This window comes from Eutrigla gurnardus, assembly GCF_963514095.1.
Source record: "Eutrigla gurnardus genome assembly, chromosome: 6".
Lineage (NCBI taxonomy): Eukaryota > Metazoa > Chordata > Actinopteri > Perciformes > Triglidae > Eutrigla > Eutrigla gurnardus.
Window position 1 is genome coordinate 11,883,296 of NC_139920.1, and position 15,320 is coordinate 11,898,615.

Below are 15,320 nucleotides of genomic sequence, written 5' to 3' on the forward strand. Positions count from 1 at the left end.
GAGAATATTTCACATCGAGTCCATCAGAGGGCCGACCTGGCATGAGTAATGCTTGTCTGTATTAATGACAAAGTTTACATATTTTTATAACTGCTAAATTATTCAATCTGATTTCTATAGATTGAAACATGAGGCCAGATTATCAGCAGAACTCAGTAATACAGTAAGTATTTCTTTGTCTGGTAACAGTATCTTATTAACCAGATGCACTAATAGTTCTGTGGAGAGAGAGGGAGACAGTTTGTCCTTCTACAGCTCCAACAGACTGCTGCAAAATGATATGGAGATTGATCTGCCCTGGCAATGTGGAAAAACACATGAATTCCAATATTCACAGCAGTGGCAGGGCCAATGATTAGATATTATATTGAGGACCACATATGAAAATGGCCACACTACTTTGAAAATCAATGTAACTTGAACTTCCTTTTCTCAGTCGGTGATGCCATCACTGTTACACTATGAAATTGCCTACTGTGCCATGGCTTTGGCATTGTGAAGGTCTGGAGATTTTGAGATGGATCGCTTGAATGTTCTGGGAGGAGAAAAGCTAAAATGGTGGATCGTCACATGACCTATTACATCATTGTTCAAGGAGTATTCCTTTGCACTTTGGTATCACATTGGTCAGAAGGTTATACCAGTCCAATTTGAAACAAATCCTCAGGAGTTGGAAACAGTTTGCATAAATATTCCAAATGATTCAGAATGGCTGGAATGATGGTGTGGGCGGAGCTCATGAATGCCAATCTGACATAATGTCCAAAATGAGGGCAAATGGGCCCCAAATTTAGTGAATAATGTAGGCCTTATAAACCTGATAAACACAGATTAACCCAATCTATTCACATTCTCGTCGCATTGACAGGTTTTAAAGTGCTCACCATGTTTTCAGAGTTGGAGTATACAAGGGCTTCAGAAATGCATTTGAATGCTGAAAGTGATTAGGGTGCGCTTTAGAGCATGCCACACTCAAACCCAACTGGGACATCAACACATGTGTGCAAAATGTTTGTACATCCTGAATTCCTCAACCATGTCCTCAAAAATGAATACACAAAATCCAGGATGGCTGACTTCCCGTTGGGTGAAAACATTGTAAAATATTTGATCCTAAAAAATCGTGTGAAAATCAAAGTAACCTCATCCCAACACAGGCTTGCGTTTGGAGGTGCTACGAAGCCCACAGGCCACTCAGCAATTACTGCAGACATTTTTGCCAATGCTGAAAGAGTATTTCACCATTGTTGTGCTTTTAGGCATCTCAAGCCCCTAAAAAAATTACATAATGTGAATGCAACCTAAGCCAGGCTTGTGTCAAATCTTTGACAATCAAGTTGTCAAGCTAACTTTGCTCCGTTCTGTGTTCCTCATGAACAGGGCTCAGAGATTGTTCACAGCAGACATTTGACATGCCATGACAAGGAAAGTACAGGTGTTATTAATAACCTCAATAAAGGGCTGCAATCAAGCTAAAGGGCATTTTCCTCCTGCATGCTGTTTCAGTGTCACGTCCATATATAAATGCCTCCTTATTAATGGTGCTGGTTTTCACTGTTTCGCGGTATTGCGCATGAAGAGTACATCATGTATAGACCACACATAAAAATGTTTTATTTAGTGTATTAACAAATTGTATTATACATTTTATAGACAGGGTTTTTTTTATTTTACTTTTGTTTCACAAACAACAGCATTATAAAAATAAAAGCACATGTAACATATATTGTGATCATGGTGTCTTTTTTTTCTCTGCAAATCTGGAGTAATACAGCATCTATTTAGTCATTTGTTTAAAATGTTTTTTTTTTGTTTTGTTTTTTTTTTCTTACAAAAATGTGTAGTACAGTTAAAAAACAAAAAAGAGTGAGTTCATTGACGAATGGTAAATGAGGTGCCCATCATGTGCCAGGTTAAAAAGGGCCATGACAGAAAAAAGAAAAAATCATGTTTTTTTTGCACCTGGGAAATAAATGTGATGGGAGTCCAAACAATAAGCATGCTGCTCTTGAAATGTGTATATCAGTGAGATGATTACATTGCTTGGGTAATACTTCATCAGCAAAAGCTTTTGTTTACGTATGTGAGCGATTTTAAATTTGTGTAACCTACAAACGTCAGCACACTGGCAACATATCTGTTGTGGTAGAGCTTTAAATTCACATCATTAACTGTCAAACTGTTATTTTTATCAGGAGAGAAAAAGAAAAAAAGCTATGAGGCAAGTATGGTGAAATCCTCAATTCTACAATGTTGTACAAATTTATACCAAAAGCTGACATGAGAATCTCAAATGCACTCTTTAAATCCTTGACGCCGGTGAAAATGTCCCCTAAATGTCCCTTGCTCAGCTCCAGATTTGCTCTTAACCATCATCGGGCCTATGCGATAACTGCCTCACCATCTGTGCACCTGGCCGCCGGCCCACTTATTAGCTACATAATTTGGTTGTTTCATATTCCATTGAGTTGGGCTGCTTGGCACTGAAAGTCTGCAGTGCTGCCTGGATCCTGGCAACGTCCGTGGTGGACAGTTTGAGCCGGTGCCGCAGCAGACAGGAGAAGAGATCCAGAGGCTGAGCTCCGGGTGGGGAAAGCCTGTTGACCCGGTCCCGGATCTCCAGCAGCTGCAGCAAGGCAGAGTCCTGCGATCCCTGAGTATATGGGTAGTCCAGCTGTAAAATCAAGTCCTGGATCGCCTCCGGGTCGAAGTGCATACTATAGCCGTACACCTGGATGCTGTTTATCTTCATGTAGCCAAGATTTCGCCCCGGTTCCAGGTACTCCAAGGGTTCGTAATATACAGTTCCATTCCCGGTGCTCGAGGGCCCTCTGATCCGGCTTCGTAGGTAAAAGTGGACCGTCTCAAAAAACGTTTTCCACTTGTTGCCCAAAGTCAAAGTCCAGTTATAACAGTCATAGGGAAGGTCTAATTTAGTCCTCTCCCAGTCTGGGTAGTTGTTTTGATCAATGGGCATGATCCAACTCTCTGAGTGGCTCCCCCCGAACGGATTGATATAGACCGACAGCAAGGGGTCCAGAGTGCTGTTCTTGGTAAGGCAGATCTGTAGAGACATCCCCAGGAGCATGTGGACATGGTTTGACTTGTATTTGTTACTTTTCAGCGTCAGCAGCATCCTCTTCCTCCATGACGGGTCGAACCAGTTATTCAGCCTGACGTCGTTGCTGACAAAGATCCCGTGGATGCCGATGCGGTTGTCACGTTTCTGCAGTAGGTAGCGCAGCTCCAGGTCCTGCAGGTCCGTCTCGAAGCCGATGTAGTGGTCTGTGGAGTCGGGCACTTCGTTGCGGCACATGCCTTGACTCAGCATGTAACCCTGGTTACAGGTGGCGCAGCGGGAGCGGTTCTCGTAGGAGCAGGACGCACACGAGGTGCCCTCGCCCACCGTGCAGGGGATCACACCCTGGCAGGGGGGGTGCTCGTAGGGGCAGGAGCAGCTCCTGGTCTCCTCCACGTAGGAGCCGATGCGGTTGTTCTCGCTGCAGTACATGATAGAGAGGATGTAGTTCAGCCAGTAGCTGAAGGGCCTGCAATCGAAATAGAGGAGTATCAAAGATTTACTGACATGAATATATAATAAAATAAAAGTAGACACCGAAATAAATCTATCTTCCTCCAAAACATTTTTGTCATGCGTCATGCAGTTTTGAGTAATGTGAACATATTCCAAGGCACTTAGAAATAAATGATAATGATACAGAATGTCTTAATTGTTCAGCCATCTCTATCTGTCAAGTATGAATATAGTAACATAAAATAATAGATTATATTATCATCAAGATGCCTCTTTTCTCTTCCTGTATAACATGGAACAATTTTTGAAGATTGATCCATAATTCTATTAGTGTGATTTATGGAAACCTACTTAACACTCTCATTATATAAAACCATATTTTATCATTCATGTGCAGTCACATAGGAGAGAGATATGTGTTATATTAATGGCAAAAACACAACACAAAACGTGGCTAATATTTCCCTTTTCAGCTTCTTGGGTGAGGGGAATATAATAAATGGTAAAATGGTAAATGGTCCTCATTTATATAGCGCTTATATCCAAAGCGCTTTACAGTAATGACTGACATTCACCCATTCACACACACATTCACACACCGACGGCGGAGTCAACCACGCAGGGCGACAGCCAGCTCATCAGGGTCAAGGCCCTCCACAGTTCTGTATTGCTTCATATTGTCCAGAGACTCACGTCGCTGAGCAAGGCCCAAATTTAAGCATTCATTAAATCCCTTCATATTTTGATAAAATCCTTCTTGTATTATATTATATTTTTCAGTCTCAAAATACTTAACCTTGCAGAATCTGTTATGTATCTAAGCGAAAAAACAAATCCACATCTCTATATTTAAGCTAAAGATGTAAAATAAGCTGAAATCCGAAAGCCACTAATCAGATTCTGATCATGTTTTTGATTTGTGATAATAACATTTCTTTTCCCCCAACAAATCTCGTCCACTTTATATGATTGAGAAGAGCTCAGACACAAACTATCTATTCATACAAATACAGAAATTGTATTTGTATGAATAGATTCTAAGAAACAAACTCAAAATCAAAATTCCTGAAATTGTTCCATGAAAACAGGAGCAGATGGACTGCATGACAAGAATATAATGTAGTAAATCAGCCTTTCATTTTCTTTGTTCCACATCTGTCACTTTTTCTGAATCCTCTTTTGTTCCCTCGCGGAGTAAGCAGTTTTGTTATTGTGCTCATGTGCAGCTGCTAAATTAATTTAGGGCAAACAACGATGCATGTAAGTGATTTACATTCCAAAAATATAACATTCAACCATCAACCAACAGTTGTTTGACTAAGTAGACATCGGGCTGCATTTTAATGTATGTGCGATCAAAGCCATTAAAAGTCAGCCAAGTTTCCTTCCACAATTTCAGAAACGTACTTTAAAGCAAAGGCTCAAGGCTTATTTCAACATTTCAAAATAAAAGCCTACCATACACTGCCAATATTAACCAGAAGTAAGTAAGTAATTTGCAAAAAATAAATAAAAAGTTATTGAATAGATCTATGCTGCGTATTTTAAGTGCAACGGGGGCTCCTGGAAATCATCATTGTGCAGGCATCCCATAGAAACTGCAAAGTTAGTGTGATAATAGTATTTACATGTGTTGAATAATGGTACAATTGTACATGCAGGCAGCATTTTTAAGTCATGTTGTAATATAGAATCTTAGAAATTAAAAGAATACATTAGTAAAGCATTAATTAAGAAGTGTGAACAAGTGGAGATATAAATGCTAGATATAATTTCATTCCACTGCAAAATCATCACTTTTAAAAATATAAAAGTTAAAATAAATCAAGGCTGATTACACCTTCTAAATATAAAAGAAAACAAAGCACCAAAACTGTGAATGCTTTTTTTTCCTGTTTGGTGAAGAAAACCATGTAGAGCCAACGTGTATAGAGACAAAAGCAAAGTGAACCAGCAATCCACTTTAATCCAATATTCCATCATCAAAAGCTGCCAGCAATTTCATCAAAAGAGTATATACAATGCGTCAACAGTCTCAACAGAAATCAGCTTCTCCGAAACCCATCAGTTGGAGTCAGTTGTGCATATCTCCCCAGCAGAGAGGAGGCTGTGCACAGCAAGGCACAGGAAGCTGCCCCGCCACCATAAAGTGCATCATAGCAGCAGGACACGTAGTGTCATGGAGATGCAGTGTGCAGTGTGGGCCAAAGGGAAGCTGGGTGTTCACTCTGCAATCTGTTCTTTGTCTGTCAGCTCATTTCACACTGATCAATGCACCACGAAAACTTTCTACTTTTGCTAAAGTTTAAGATTTCACCAGTAAGCAAACTTTACTGAGAGGCACTCTTTTCGATTTATTCACCACTGCAAAAAAAAAAAAAAACACCCCAACACATCAGATGTTTTGCGCAGCTCCATCAATGAGATTCAGACACCTTGCATTCTCAAAGAGTGCAGCTGAAAACCAAAAAAAAAAGCATACTGTCCTTATCTTCAAAGACTGTACTGGCGTTAGAAGAGAAACTCCAAAATGGATTTGTGGCGTCACGTTACAAAGCATATCATATTTTTCTGTTTGCTTTTCCTTCATCTGACAAAGACCACGATGCTTCTGTACATGAATAATGCTTGCAGTGAAATATGATGTTTCCTTTATAAAGAATTTAAACAAGTAGGTCATTCCAAACGAGGCAATACATAACAAAGCTGTGAAATTGAGGAAATCAATGTATTTTATAGTGTATAACAAGAGAATTGTGCATTGCTGTGGAGTCTGTCAAAGTCAAACGTCGTTTCGTGCAAAGTTATGTCCCACAGTTAAAAGGATTTTTAATATAGAGGGAAATGCAATATTTCATTTGAGGAAGGGACTTTATCTTTTCTTTTTCCAATTGCTTGGCTTTGAACTGCGTTAATATGAAATAACAGACACTCCCTTAGATCTTTGAAAGCACAAGGTTATAACACAGCAGGATCCAAAATATCCAGTTTAAGTATTTACTTTCATCACCCTCACTATATCTCATGACTGCATTTACCTGCTCTCCCAAAATTTGCCCCAGATACTGTCCAGCTTAAGTGTTGAAAAATATTGATATCAGATTCAGTGCAGATGCTGCTGCACATATGAATTTGCCCTATTTATCTCAACATACTCCTACAAATCACTTATAACGTCATCATCCAATTTCACTGTTGTTAATAAGTGCTACTGACACTACTGCTTTTCAAGTCGTTTTGCCTCCAACCAGCATTGTCCTTCAAAATAAAAGCACCAGCCTTTAGAATATAAGGGACTAATAATAACACAGCAGCCTGAAGGAACCACTTTAAGTGCACAGACATGAAGAACAAAAGGTAATTTAATCATGCTGAACTTCACTACCGGCATTTTACAATTTCTTAAGGAAATATTCGTTAAATAGCCTGATGGCAGCTCAAAAAAGACATCCATGACGACTCAATTTATGGAAATGTTGAAGATTAGCAACATTTTTAAAATCCTTTAAGGAGATTATTTCTGTAAAGGTATAATGTCACAGCCTGCTCAATGACTATTACTGGACTGGAGCCGCTGTGAGCCATATAAAGTCAGGAAAAAGGGAAAAGTCATGTCGTATAACTGCTCTATCTATTTGGGTTGTGGCCGGCACTTTTACACCTGATTTTCATACACTTTCAATTCCACATGCAGTTTATTCTGTAGCAATGGTCAGTCTGCAGTGATAGATTATTACCCATTCATGCTCCCTTATGTTGCGTCTTCATAAAATACATATTACATGAGACCAAACCCACAATTTTGAGCCATGCTGCTCCCCTTTCATTTTAGTGGGATAATTATGGAATTATATTCGTAACTAACTAATGCAATTTGGCTTTTTAATGGATGGATTTAATGAATTACCCAATAGTGTGCACATCTGCAGATCACTGGCTATTGTGCTCTATGCTGATAATATTTTAGAGATGAAAACATGTTGGTATAAATAATGGACAGGTATTATATTCCCTTAGGTGATGGGCAATGAGAGACTACAGTTGCAGTTGAAAATCACATTGCCGGGGATGAATATTTAGTTTCTCAATATATCTCCTAAAATAAACCTGGCTGCATTAGCTGTACCGACTGGAGCGCATTTCTTTTTTTTTTTCATGAGATTCGGATCTTCCGACTATACCACTTTTAGAAAAAACACAAAAATAGATCGAATGATGTACTGAGCAGACATGGAAAACTTTTTAAGTCTACGATTTAATCAAAAGCTATATAGTTAACCAACAGGAAGATCTCCCAAACTTAGCATATTCCCTTTAAAACAATGCACACTTTAATTTCACAGGACGATGGCTTTGATTTCCTGAATGCGAAAGGAGACCCGGGCTGGGAGTGCAGCCAAGTCATCAGGTGTGATACTATATTTCACTTCAGTAGGACCTTGGCTAAATATGAAAAGCACTGACGTATTGTATGTATTATTAGCATAATGCATATGAGGGGATAACAAAAGCGCTGCACACAGAGTGGGCTGAAGAAAATAAATGAGCACTGCCGTTCAAAGCTTGCTTGAAAGGACTTGTAATGTGGCTGCAGGCTTCGAAAATATATTTTCACACATGCATACCACACCACGCACGCACGCACACACACACACACACACACACACAAACACACATGCACACATACATGCAGACACACATCTGTATGAACAGAGAAGTCAGCAGGAATATATATCAGCTTCTCACCTCTCCCTCAGCATAATAATTTTGGGCTGCGTTCGACACCTCTTGCTGAGGGTGAAGAGCTTGTTGATGATGCGTCGTGCTTTGCTCAGGAGCTGCTGGGTGCTGAGCTCCAGCTGTTTGTAGCGCTGGTGAATGGTCGGCTCCATCTTCCAGAAGTATTGGATGGCGGACGTGTTCAGGGCGTAGAAGGTGGGAAGCCTTCGCACGAAGTTCTGAAACTCATCTGGAAGGCAGGGAGAGATGCTAGATGAGCACTTCTCGAAAGAAAACTAACCCGCTCATTTCCTTCCAACTCTATTTGGCTAATCTCGTCGGAGTGAATGAGAGAATCACTTTGCAGAGGCCAAATGATCTCAAGAGCTGCAGGGCAAACTGGAAGTGATGTTCTTTGACACCGATGCTAATGGAAAAAGGCAGAGCTAAATATGAGGTTGGGGTAAGAGTTTTGTGCTTCCATTAATAAACAGCCAACAGCTTTACCAGGGCTAATTCTGCTGGACGGCCTGTGATATAATAGTATGGACAAGGAGCACAGAGGATAATATATGTCAACCGTTCAGAGCCGCAATCTGCCGAAAGCAATGCACAGCAAACTGATTACATTTCCAAAGCATTCAATAACAATATCATCATCAGTAATTATGATTGGTTGTATGGGAAATTGATGCAAAGAGCAACACTGATGAGAAAATGACTGCACTGTTTGTAATTAGTTAACGTTATCTTGATGACACAGCATCTGATTAGAAAACCAATTAAGTGTCAATGGCTTCCCTGGTGATTATGTGAGGTGTATTACATGTTCCTATGAAATTAATAAGTTGATTAAACCGCTCGTAATAAAATATATTAAAAGGGTATTCGGGGGTGCTTTCCATGGCCTACATTTTAAAATGAAAGACATTCTCCTGAGGAGAAAAGAAACTACAAGGTGCGGCTTCCATGTTCATGTTCATTTAATTCCTTGTATTCAGTTAAGATCTACAAATTCCCTGAAAAGACCCACACCAACTGAATTACCGCCTCATGATTTTATACCTCCGTCAACCATGTCTGTCCAAAATGTCATCCTTATCCTTAGCCTATTTGAGTAAAATTGGCATAATTAACCGGTTAATTCTTGGGTTATGGCCACAATTGTGTTTTCTGAGGTCAAGGTGACCTTTGACAACAAAAGTGGATATTTGTGACCAATTGTAGAGAAATTCCCGCAAGACTTTTCTGATGGAATAAATGGAACGGACTTGAGGGCACATTGACCTTGACCTGTGGCCACCAAAATCTAATCATTTTACCCCGTTAGTTCAGGTTGACGTTGATGCCATATTTGAAGAAATGTTGCGACAGGTGTTCCTGAGATATTGTGTAAATGAGAACGGACTAGATGGACGGATGCAACTATGTACCACGTCTTATAGATAATACCTTCAACCACTGCTGTAAGGGAGGCATTGAAACATACTTTCCTCCCATAGCATTAATCACCTTTATTTGTTTGCACAGATGGAAAATCATCCCCATCATTCACCATATAAAAGTAGTACTCTTTTTCTAGTTCTTATGAGACAAAATACGACTTTTTTCTCAGGAAAAGATAATGATTAAATAAATACCGTTCACAAAAATCTAACTAAACCTGTTCAGTGTTGAGGTTCCTGTGGGAGGTGGAAACTGCAATGTGTTGTTGAGCTCCACCATTATAAACAACAATACCGTATCCCTGGAAACTCACTCTCTGCCCACCATTATTATCTTGTCAGCCGCTGAACTCAGGAAGGAGCAGCACTCTCCCTTTGGTACAATTTTAAAAATAGAAGACACTGTCAGATTTGGAGGAGTGGAGATACATTCCGGGCATTGTTAAAACATGAATTGGGGTTGGAGGTTGATGAAGTTTATCAAGGGGTTTATTTGGCAGATTCTTCTTAAATTGCTAAATCACAAGGTTCCGATTAATAAATGATGCGTCTTAGTTGTTGGATTGATTTTAAGCAGATATTTTAAATTATTTCTCACTTCAAAGGCTAAACCGTCAAAAATTATTTTGATCACATTTCTTGGATCTGTACTAATTGGACCCCCTAACATGTTACATATTGCTCCCTTCAGTCATTACACAGTAGGCCTTTGTCTATTTCAATGTTCAATTTTAATATGATGATTATTTGTCTCACTGAAAACTGAAGATCACTAGGCAACTGTAGACAGCAGTGGAGAAATGTGCATCTTTAAAGAACTAAGACCCATCCTAATTAAAGCATCCCTCAGTGGAAGGACGAAGCGAATCAGTCCGCTATCAGCCGACTGATAAAACCTCATTTAACAATCTGAGTCATGATTATTAATCTCTCTGCTGCTGATCTTAGTTGTTCTCTATTAGATCAAATAAACAAGTGGAACCCCCAGGGGGGTTTCAAAAAGGAACTTTTTTCCCCTTCTTTATTTCATACGGCACTGCAAGTGCAATTTCCGGGGCACCTTGCTGCTTAAGTAATTGCCAGCTGTGTGCTTATCGAGTTGCCCTTAGTGCAGAAGCATGTTGTCAATAATAACACACACACACACACACAGCCAGCAAGGTGCACTAAGAACAACTTATGGCAAGGGCAGGGATGACTGAAACAGGTACATGCCCTCAGGGTGCGTGGATACAGCCCACCGTTTCAATAATGACATGAACACGGAAACAATTGGAGCTTTCAGCGAAATGCGAGATGGATGCTGTGAGGGTGCATTTGAGTGAACAGTCAAAGAGAGCCTTATCATTAATAAAATCACCTTGCAAAAGGCTTATTGGAAAGCTAGTACGAGTGCCTTTCTCTATTTCTCACACCAGGAGAACACTGTGTAGCACAATGGTTCACTGTATTAAACAAGGTTATGGTTATTGAGAAAAGTATTATATCAGGGTTTTACATCATAGCTTGATAACAGATTACAGCCAATGCAGTTTTTTTCCCTTTTTCTTCTGGGGCATCACAGCTTCCCCTGTCGGTACTGAATCCCCGTTGTTGACCTACTGTTGTCATATTCCTGTAAATACTACCCTTTCATTTTCTGGACAATGAGATTTGCACCGTGCAATTTCTGCACACAGACTCAGGCTCAAATGGCAGCAGATGGTAGATGTTTGTATGCTGAAGGAGAGAGTTGGGTGTTTTGACAGAGGGCACTGTGAGAGAAAGATTTGTCAACTGTTTAGATAGTTTTCTACGCCCTTTCTACCGAGTCAGCTATGCCTCCAATATCTCTGGCTGTATCAGGCCACAGAGAGAAATGTATCCAATCAATAGGCAGGACCGCTTTATGGCACTATTGGATATACAGGATTTTTTAATCAATGTCTTGAGCGTATTCTAGTCCTGCTCTATGTGAAAAGTGTCCCGAGATGACTTCTGTTGTGATGACACTATAAATAAAATTTAATTGAAGTTTCTAATTTGCACATCAAAATCTAAATATATAATGATATTGTAAAATTACATCATGGATTTAGTTTACCCCGCTTGGCAACGTCAGTTGCAACATCGCCATGTCTATTCTCTTCTCAGTTTTTTAATCATTTTTCTAGATACTGTTTTAAAAATGAATCCTCTGTGTTTTGTTGAATTACTTCACTTTGATTTCGTCTCTTTTCGTTGGCCTATCAGCTCCTCTAACAACAGTGACTCATGCCGTAAGTGTGACGTCGCGGCAATACAGTGCACATACAGCATTTCTAGCTGTACTGAAGAAATTTGATGCACTATCATTTGCATAAATCCCATACAATGTTTAAATATGTAATCCACATTAGGTAGTATAGCGAGCAACAAACTATGTCAAGGGAGGGGATTGGGGTGTATGGTAGGGTAAAAAACCATCAGACTCTCCCCAAGGAGACCGCTGCTCATGTGCTGTGTGAATCCACAACGTTGATTTTTTTTACACGTATTTTCTGATGAAAAAAAATTGTCTTGCAATGGTGTTTTAATCAAAAACTATAAAAGAGAGATTCAAAATGTATAAATAGTATTTATCAGATGAACTCATACTTTGCTGAGAAAATTTGTTATGTAAGAATTTATAGGCAATTAAAATCCATTAAATCTGATTCAGTTCAGCAAGTATGCATTAGATGCTCTTCCTCGTTGATTTTGTTTCACAAGACATTGGTTTAAAAATTGCTCCTCTGTGTACTGTTCGCATCACATTGATTTGACATAATTGCCCCTTGGTTGGCCTTTAGGTCTTTGTTTTCTTTGTCCATTGTTTCCTCTAACAATAGACTCTAATTTGCTGTCACTGGATGAGTACATAAAGGAAAACACTGACCTGACTCCTCAAAGTCTCGATTGATCAGGTTCCAGGAATCACGTATTTTCAGCACACTGGCTTCCATGGCCCTCAGATCCACCTTGGGGCAATTGCAGTGTGGGTAGTCCACGGCACATTGGCACCAGCAGTCATTGTCCCGACACACAAACTGGCCCTCCTCATTACAGCCGATGTAGCTGAGAGCTGCCTGCACGAACCTGGCCCTTAGGTACTCTGGCAGTATGGCCTGAAGGCCTGAGGCAAAGACGAAAAAAGGACAAAAACATGGAAATGTCACATGGATGAATGAATATGAGGCTGTAAGTACTTTCAGGTTTTGCAGAAACAGCTTATATGTTGTTTGTTGAGATGGCTGTTGTACGCTAAATCACTAAAGGCTGGAACTCATTTTTTTCAGTTTTTATTTGCCACACTTGACGCTTGGCGTCACATGCAATATGCTGAGATTCACTTTAAGTTTTATTTTTACTGCACAGTTCTGCTACTTTTGTTCTGAATCATTACTGTCTGGGATTCACTTCAGAACCCTGCAAGCATGCATTGCATTGCATTGCATTGCAAAAAAAAAAAAAAAAGCAAAAGAGTGATTGAAGCTAAATTCGTTCTGACACTCTCATGCTGCAGTTATAAGCTTGCCAGAGAACAGACACTGCGACAATTCCATCAGAAATTGGGGGAGTTCAATTATGAATGCCCAACCTTGCAAATGAATCTTATTTTCAGGGCTCTGAACCAAAACGGAGCTGACAGAGTCGAGGTTGTCATAGTTACTGCATCCGAGAGGGCCCGTCCTTGTTTCGGTCACCTAAAGGGAGAAAAAAAACAAAAAAAAACAGATGCACATAATAATATATACTGAGAAAAACCCTCTAATGTCATTAAATATACAAAAAAGAAGAGATAAATGGAAATGAAAGGGTAAAAGAGAGCACATGACTGTCATGCAAATTATGATTAATAACCTTCCACTATGTCATCTTCTAAGAAATATATATAAATATATATATTATTCATTTATTAGACCTGAGAGTGACTTGGGCTGGACAAATTGTTGTGATAAGGATCCCTGGAGTAAAGCATAATGAGAAAGTTGTCACAATGCGTTTCCCCATTACAATGCCCCTTGACACCCATAACACGCTAACATCTATTGTGATGCTAGTGTTAGCGTGTCCTATTCAATTATACACGCACCTGAGGATTCTTGCTTGGTGCAAACTTTTACATGAGGCGTGCAATATTGTTACAGGACTACACATGGGGTGAAACGTGATGTGAGGATTGGTAACAAAAGCATCTGTCAGCAGTTCTTGAATTGAGGCTTAAAAACAGGACTCAAAATACACACAGAATAGTACGCAGCTCCCTCTGGAGCACCAAAAGGCTTATACAGACAAAACATTTTTTTAAATTATTTTTCCTCTATGTATTCCTCCTCAAAACCTGTAAACAGACTCTGATGTGTGAAATTGGTTCCCCTTTAACTAATCCAGGCTGCATGTAACATGATCCAGATAATTAATTCTCATCGAGCTATCACCGTTCTCTTAACGTATTTGCTCTTGCAAAGGACTTGAACTGCATTTTTATTGACATGTCGTTATACAACTAAACAGGACCTCTATTGCAGTTGGATGATTGATTTATTAATCCCAGATAAGAAGTCTCCCCTTATGTCAACGAGACAAAGAGTCTACAGCCATAGCTGCTCTGTGAGGTACTTAGATGCATTTAGTTAAATGCAAATGTCAGTGAAATTACCCAGATCTTCTGCACTGCTTCCGAAGTACCGCTTCCTTTAACCCTGCAGCCACTTGGCCCCAGACTCATTTGCAAACCAAGTCATTTTATTGCCTAAACCTGATCACATTAGTTTCTGTGAAGATGGGCATTTATTCTAATAAGACTGTATGCATTTGCCAAGCCTGAATTGATGCACCTTTTCTTTATTTAACAGGGACAGTGCATATTAATTAACATTTCTGTAAATATGCCAGTGTAAGCCAAAAGGCTACTTTCCATCTGTAGTCCCTGGCCAGATGTTACAATAGGCTCCCTAAACAAATCAAGGCACAAAGTAAGGAGGGCCGAGGGGAAGAAAAACACATAACCAGGGTACAAGCAACACATTGAGATAAAAAAAATTAATAACATCTACATATAAAAAATGACATGGCAATAAAAAACAAGCAATAACCTTTTGTTAGATATATGAGGATACGTAGAAGAACTGGCCCGAAATTTTGATCTGATGATGGCGCTATGAAAAGTCAGCAGATCACCCAAATGATTATATTTATCCTTTGAGAATGGTGGCACTAGAGTTCAAGGACTTACCAAAAGCCACTTTGATTCACCCACTGGGGACTATGGATCTCAAACCTTTTGACGTGAAAGCTCTTTTGCTCGGACATCCCCTTTTTAATGTTTCATTCTAAGCCAACTTTAAAGGCATCAACAACAATCTAATCAAACTCACTGAGCCATGTATGCAGAAACAGCAATAAACAAAGACATCAACATTCAACACAGAATTCCTGGTATATCTATGTCACTGTCAGAAGCTCATTAAATCCTCCTTAGTGGTACAACAACTAGAATGTTCTTTCACAACAGACGACCCTTGGTCTTATCTACAAGGTTACACACTCCATGTGATTCATTGTCATTGTACATCACAGGGTTGTGCAACAAAATGGAGCTTCTGGGTCCCTATTTGCTA

General features: G+C 39.6%; 1 protein-coding gene across 2 annotated transcripts in view; it reads right to left on the bottom strand.

Moving 5' to 3' along the window:
* Nucleotides 1–1,611: 1,611 nt before the first annotated feature.
* Nucleotides 1,612–15,320, bottom strand: part of LOC311014705 (BMP/retinoic acid-inducible neural-specific protein 3-like) — a 47,188-nt gene continuing 33,479 nt past the window's right edge. For both annotated transcript variants that reach the window (XM_084011466.1, XM_084011467.1), the window contains exons 5-8: nucleotides 13,298–13,403; nucleotides 12,596–12,832; nucleotides 8,282–8,504; nucleotides 1,612–3,548 (exon numbers count right to left, since the gene is read on the bottom strand). In XM_084011466.1, the coding sequence (XP_083867592.1) occupies nucleotides 2,432–3,548; nucleotides 8,282–8,504; nucleotides 12,596–12,832; nucleotides 13,298–13,403 (1,683 nt within the window). In that variant the 3' untranslated portion in view covers nucleotides 1,612–2,431. The remainder of the gene's footprint in view (nucleotides 3,549–8,281; nucleotides 8,505–12,595; nucleotides 12,833–13,297; nucleotides 13,404–15,320) is intronic.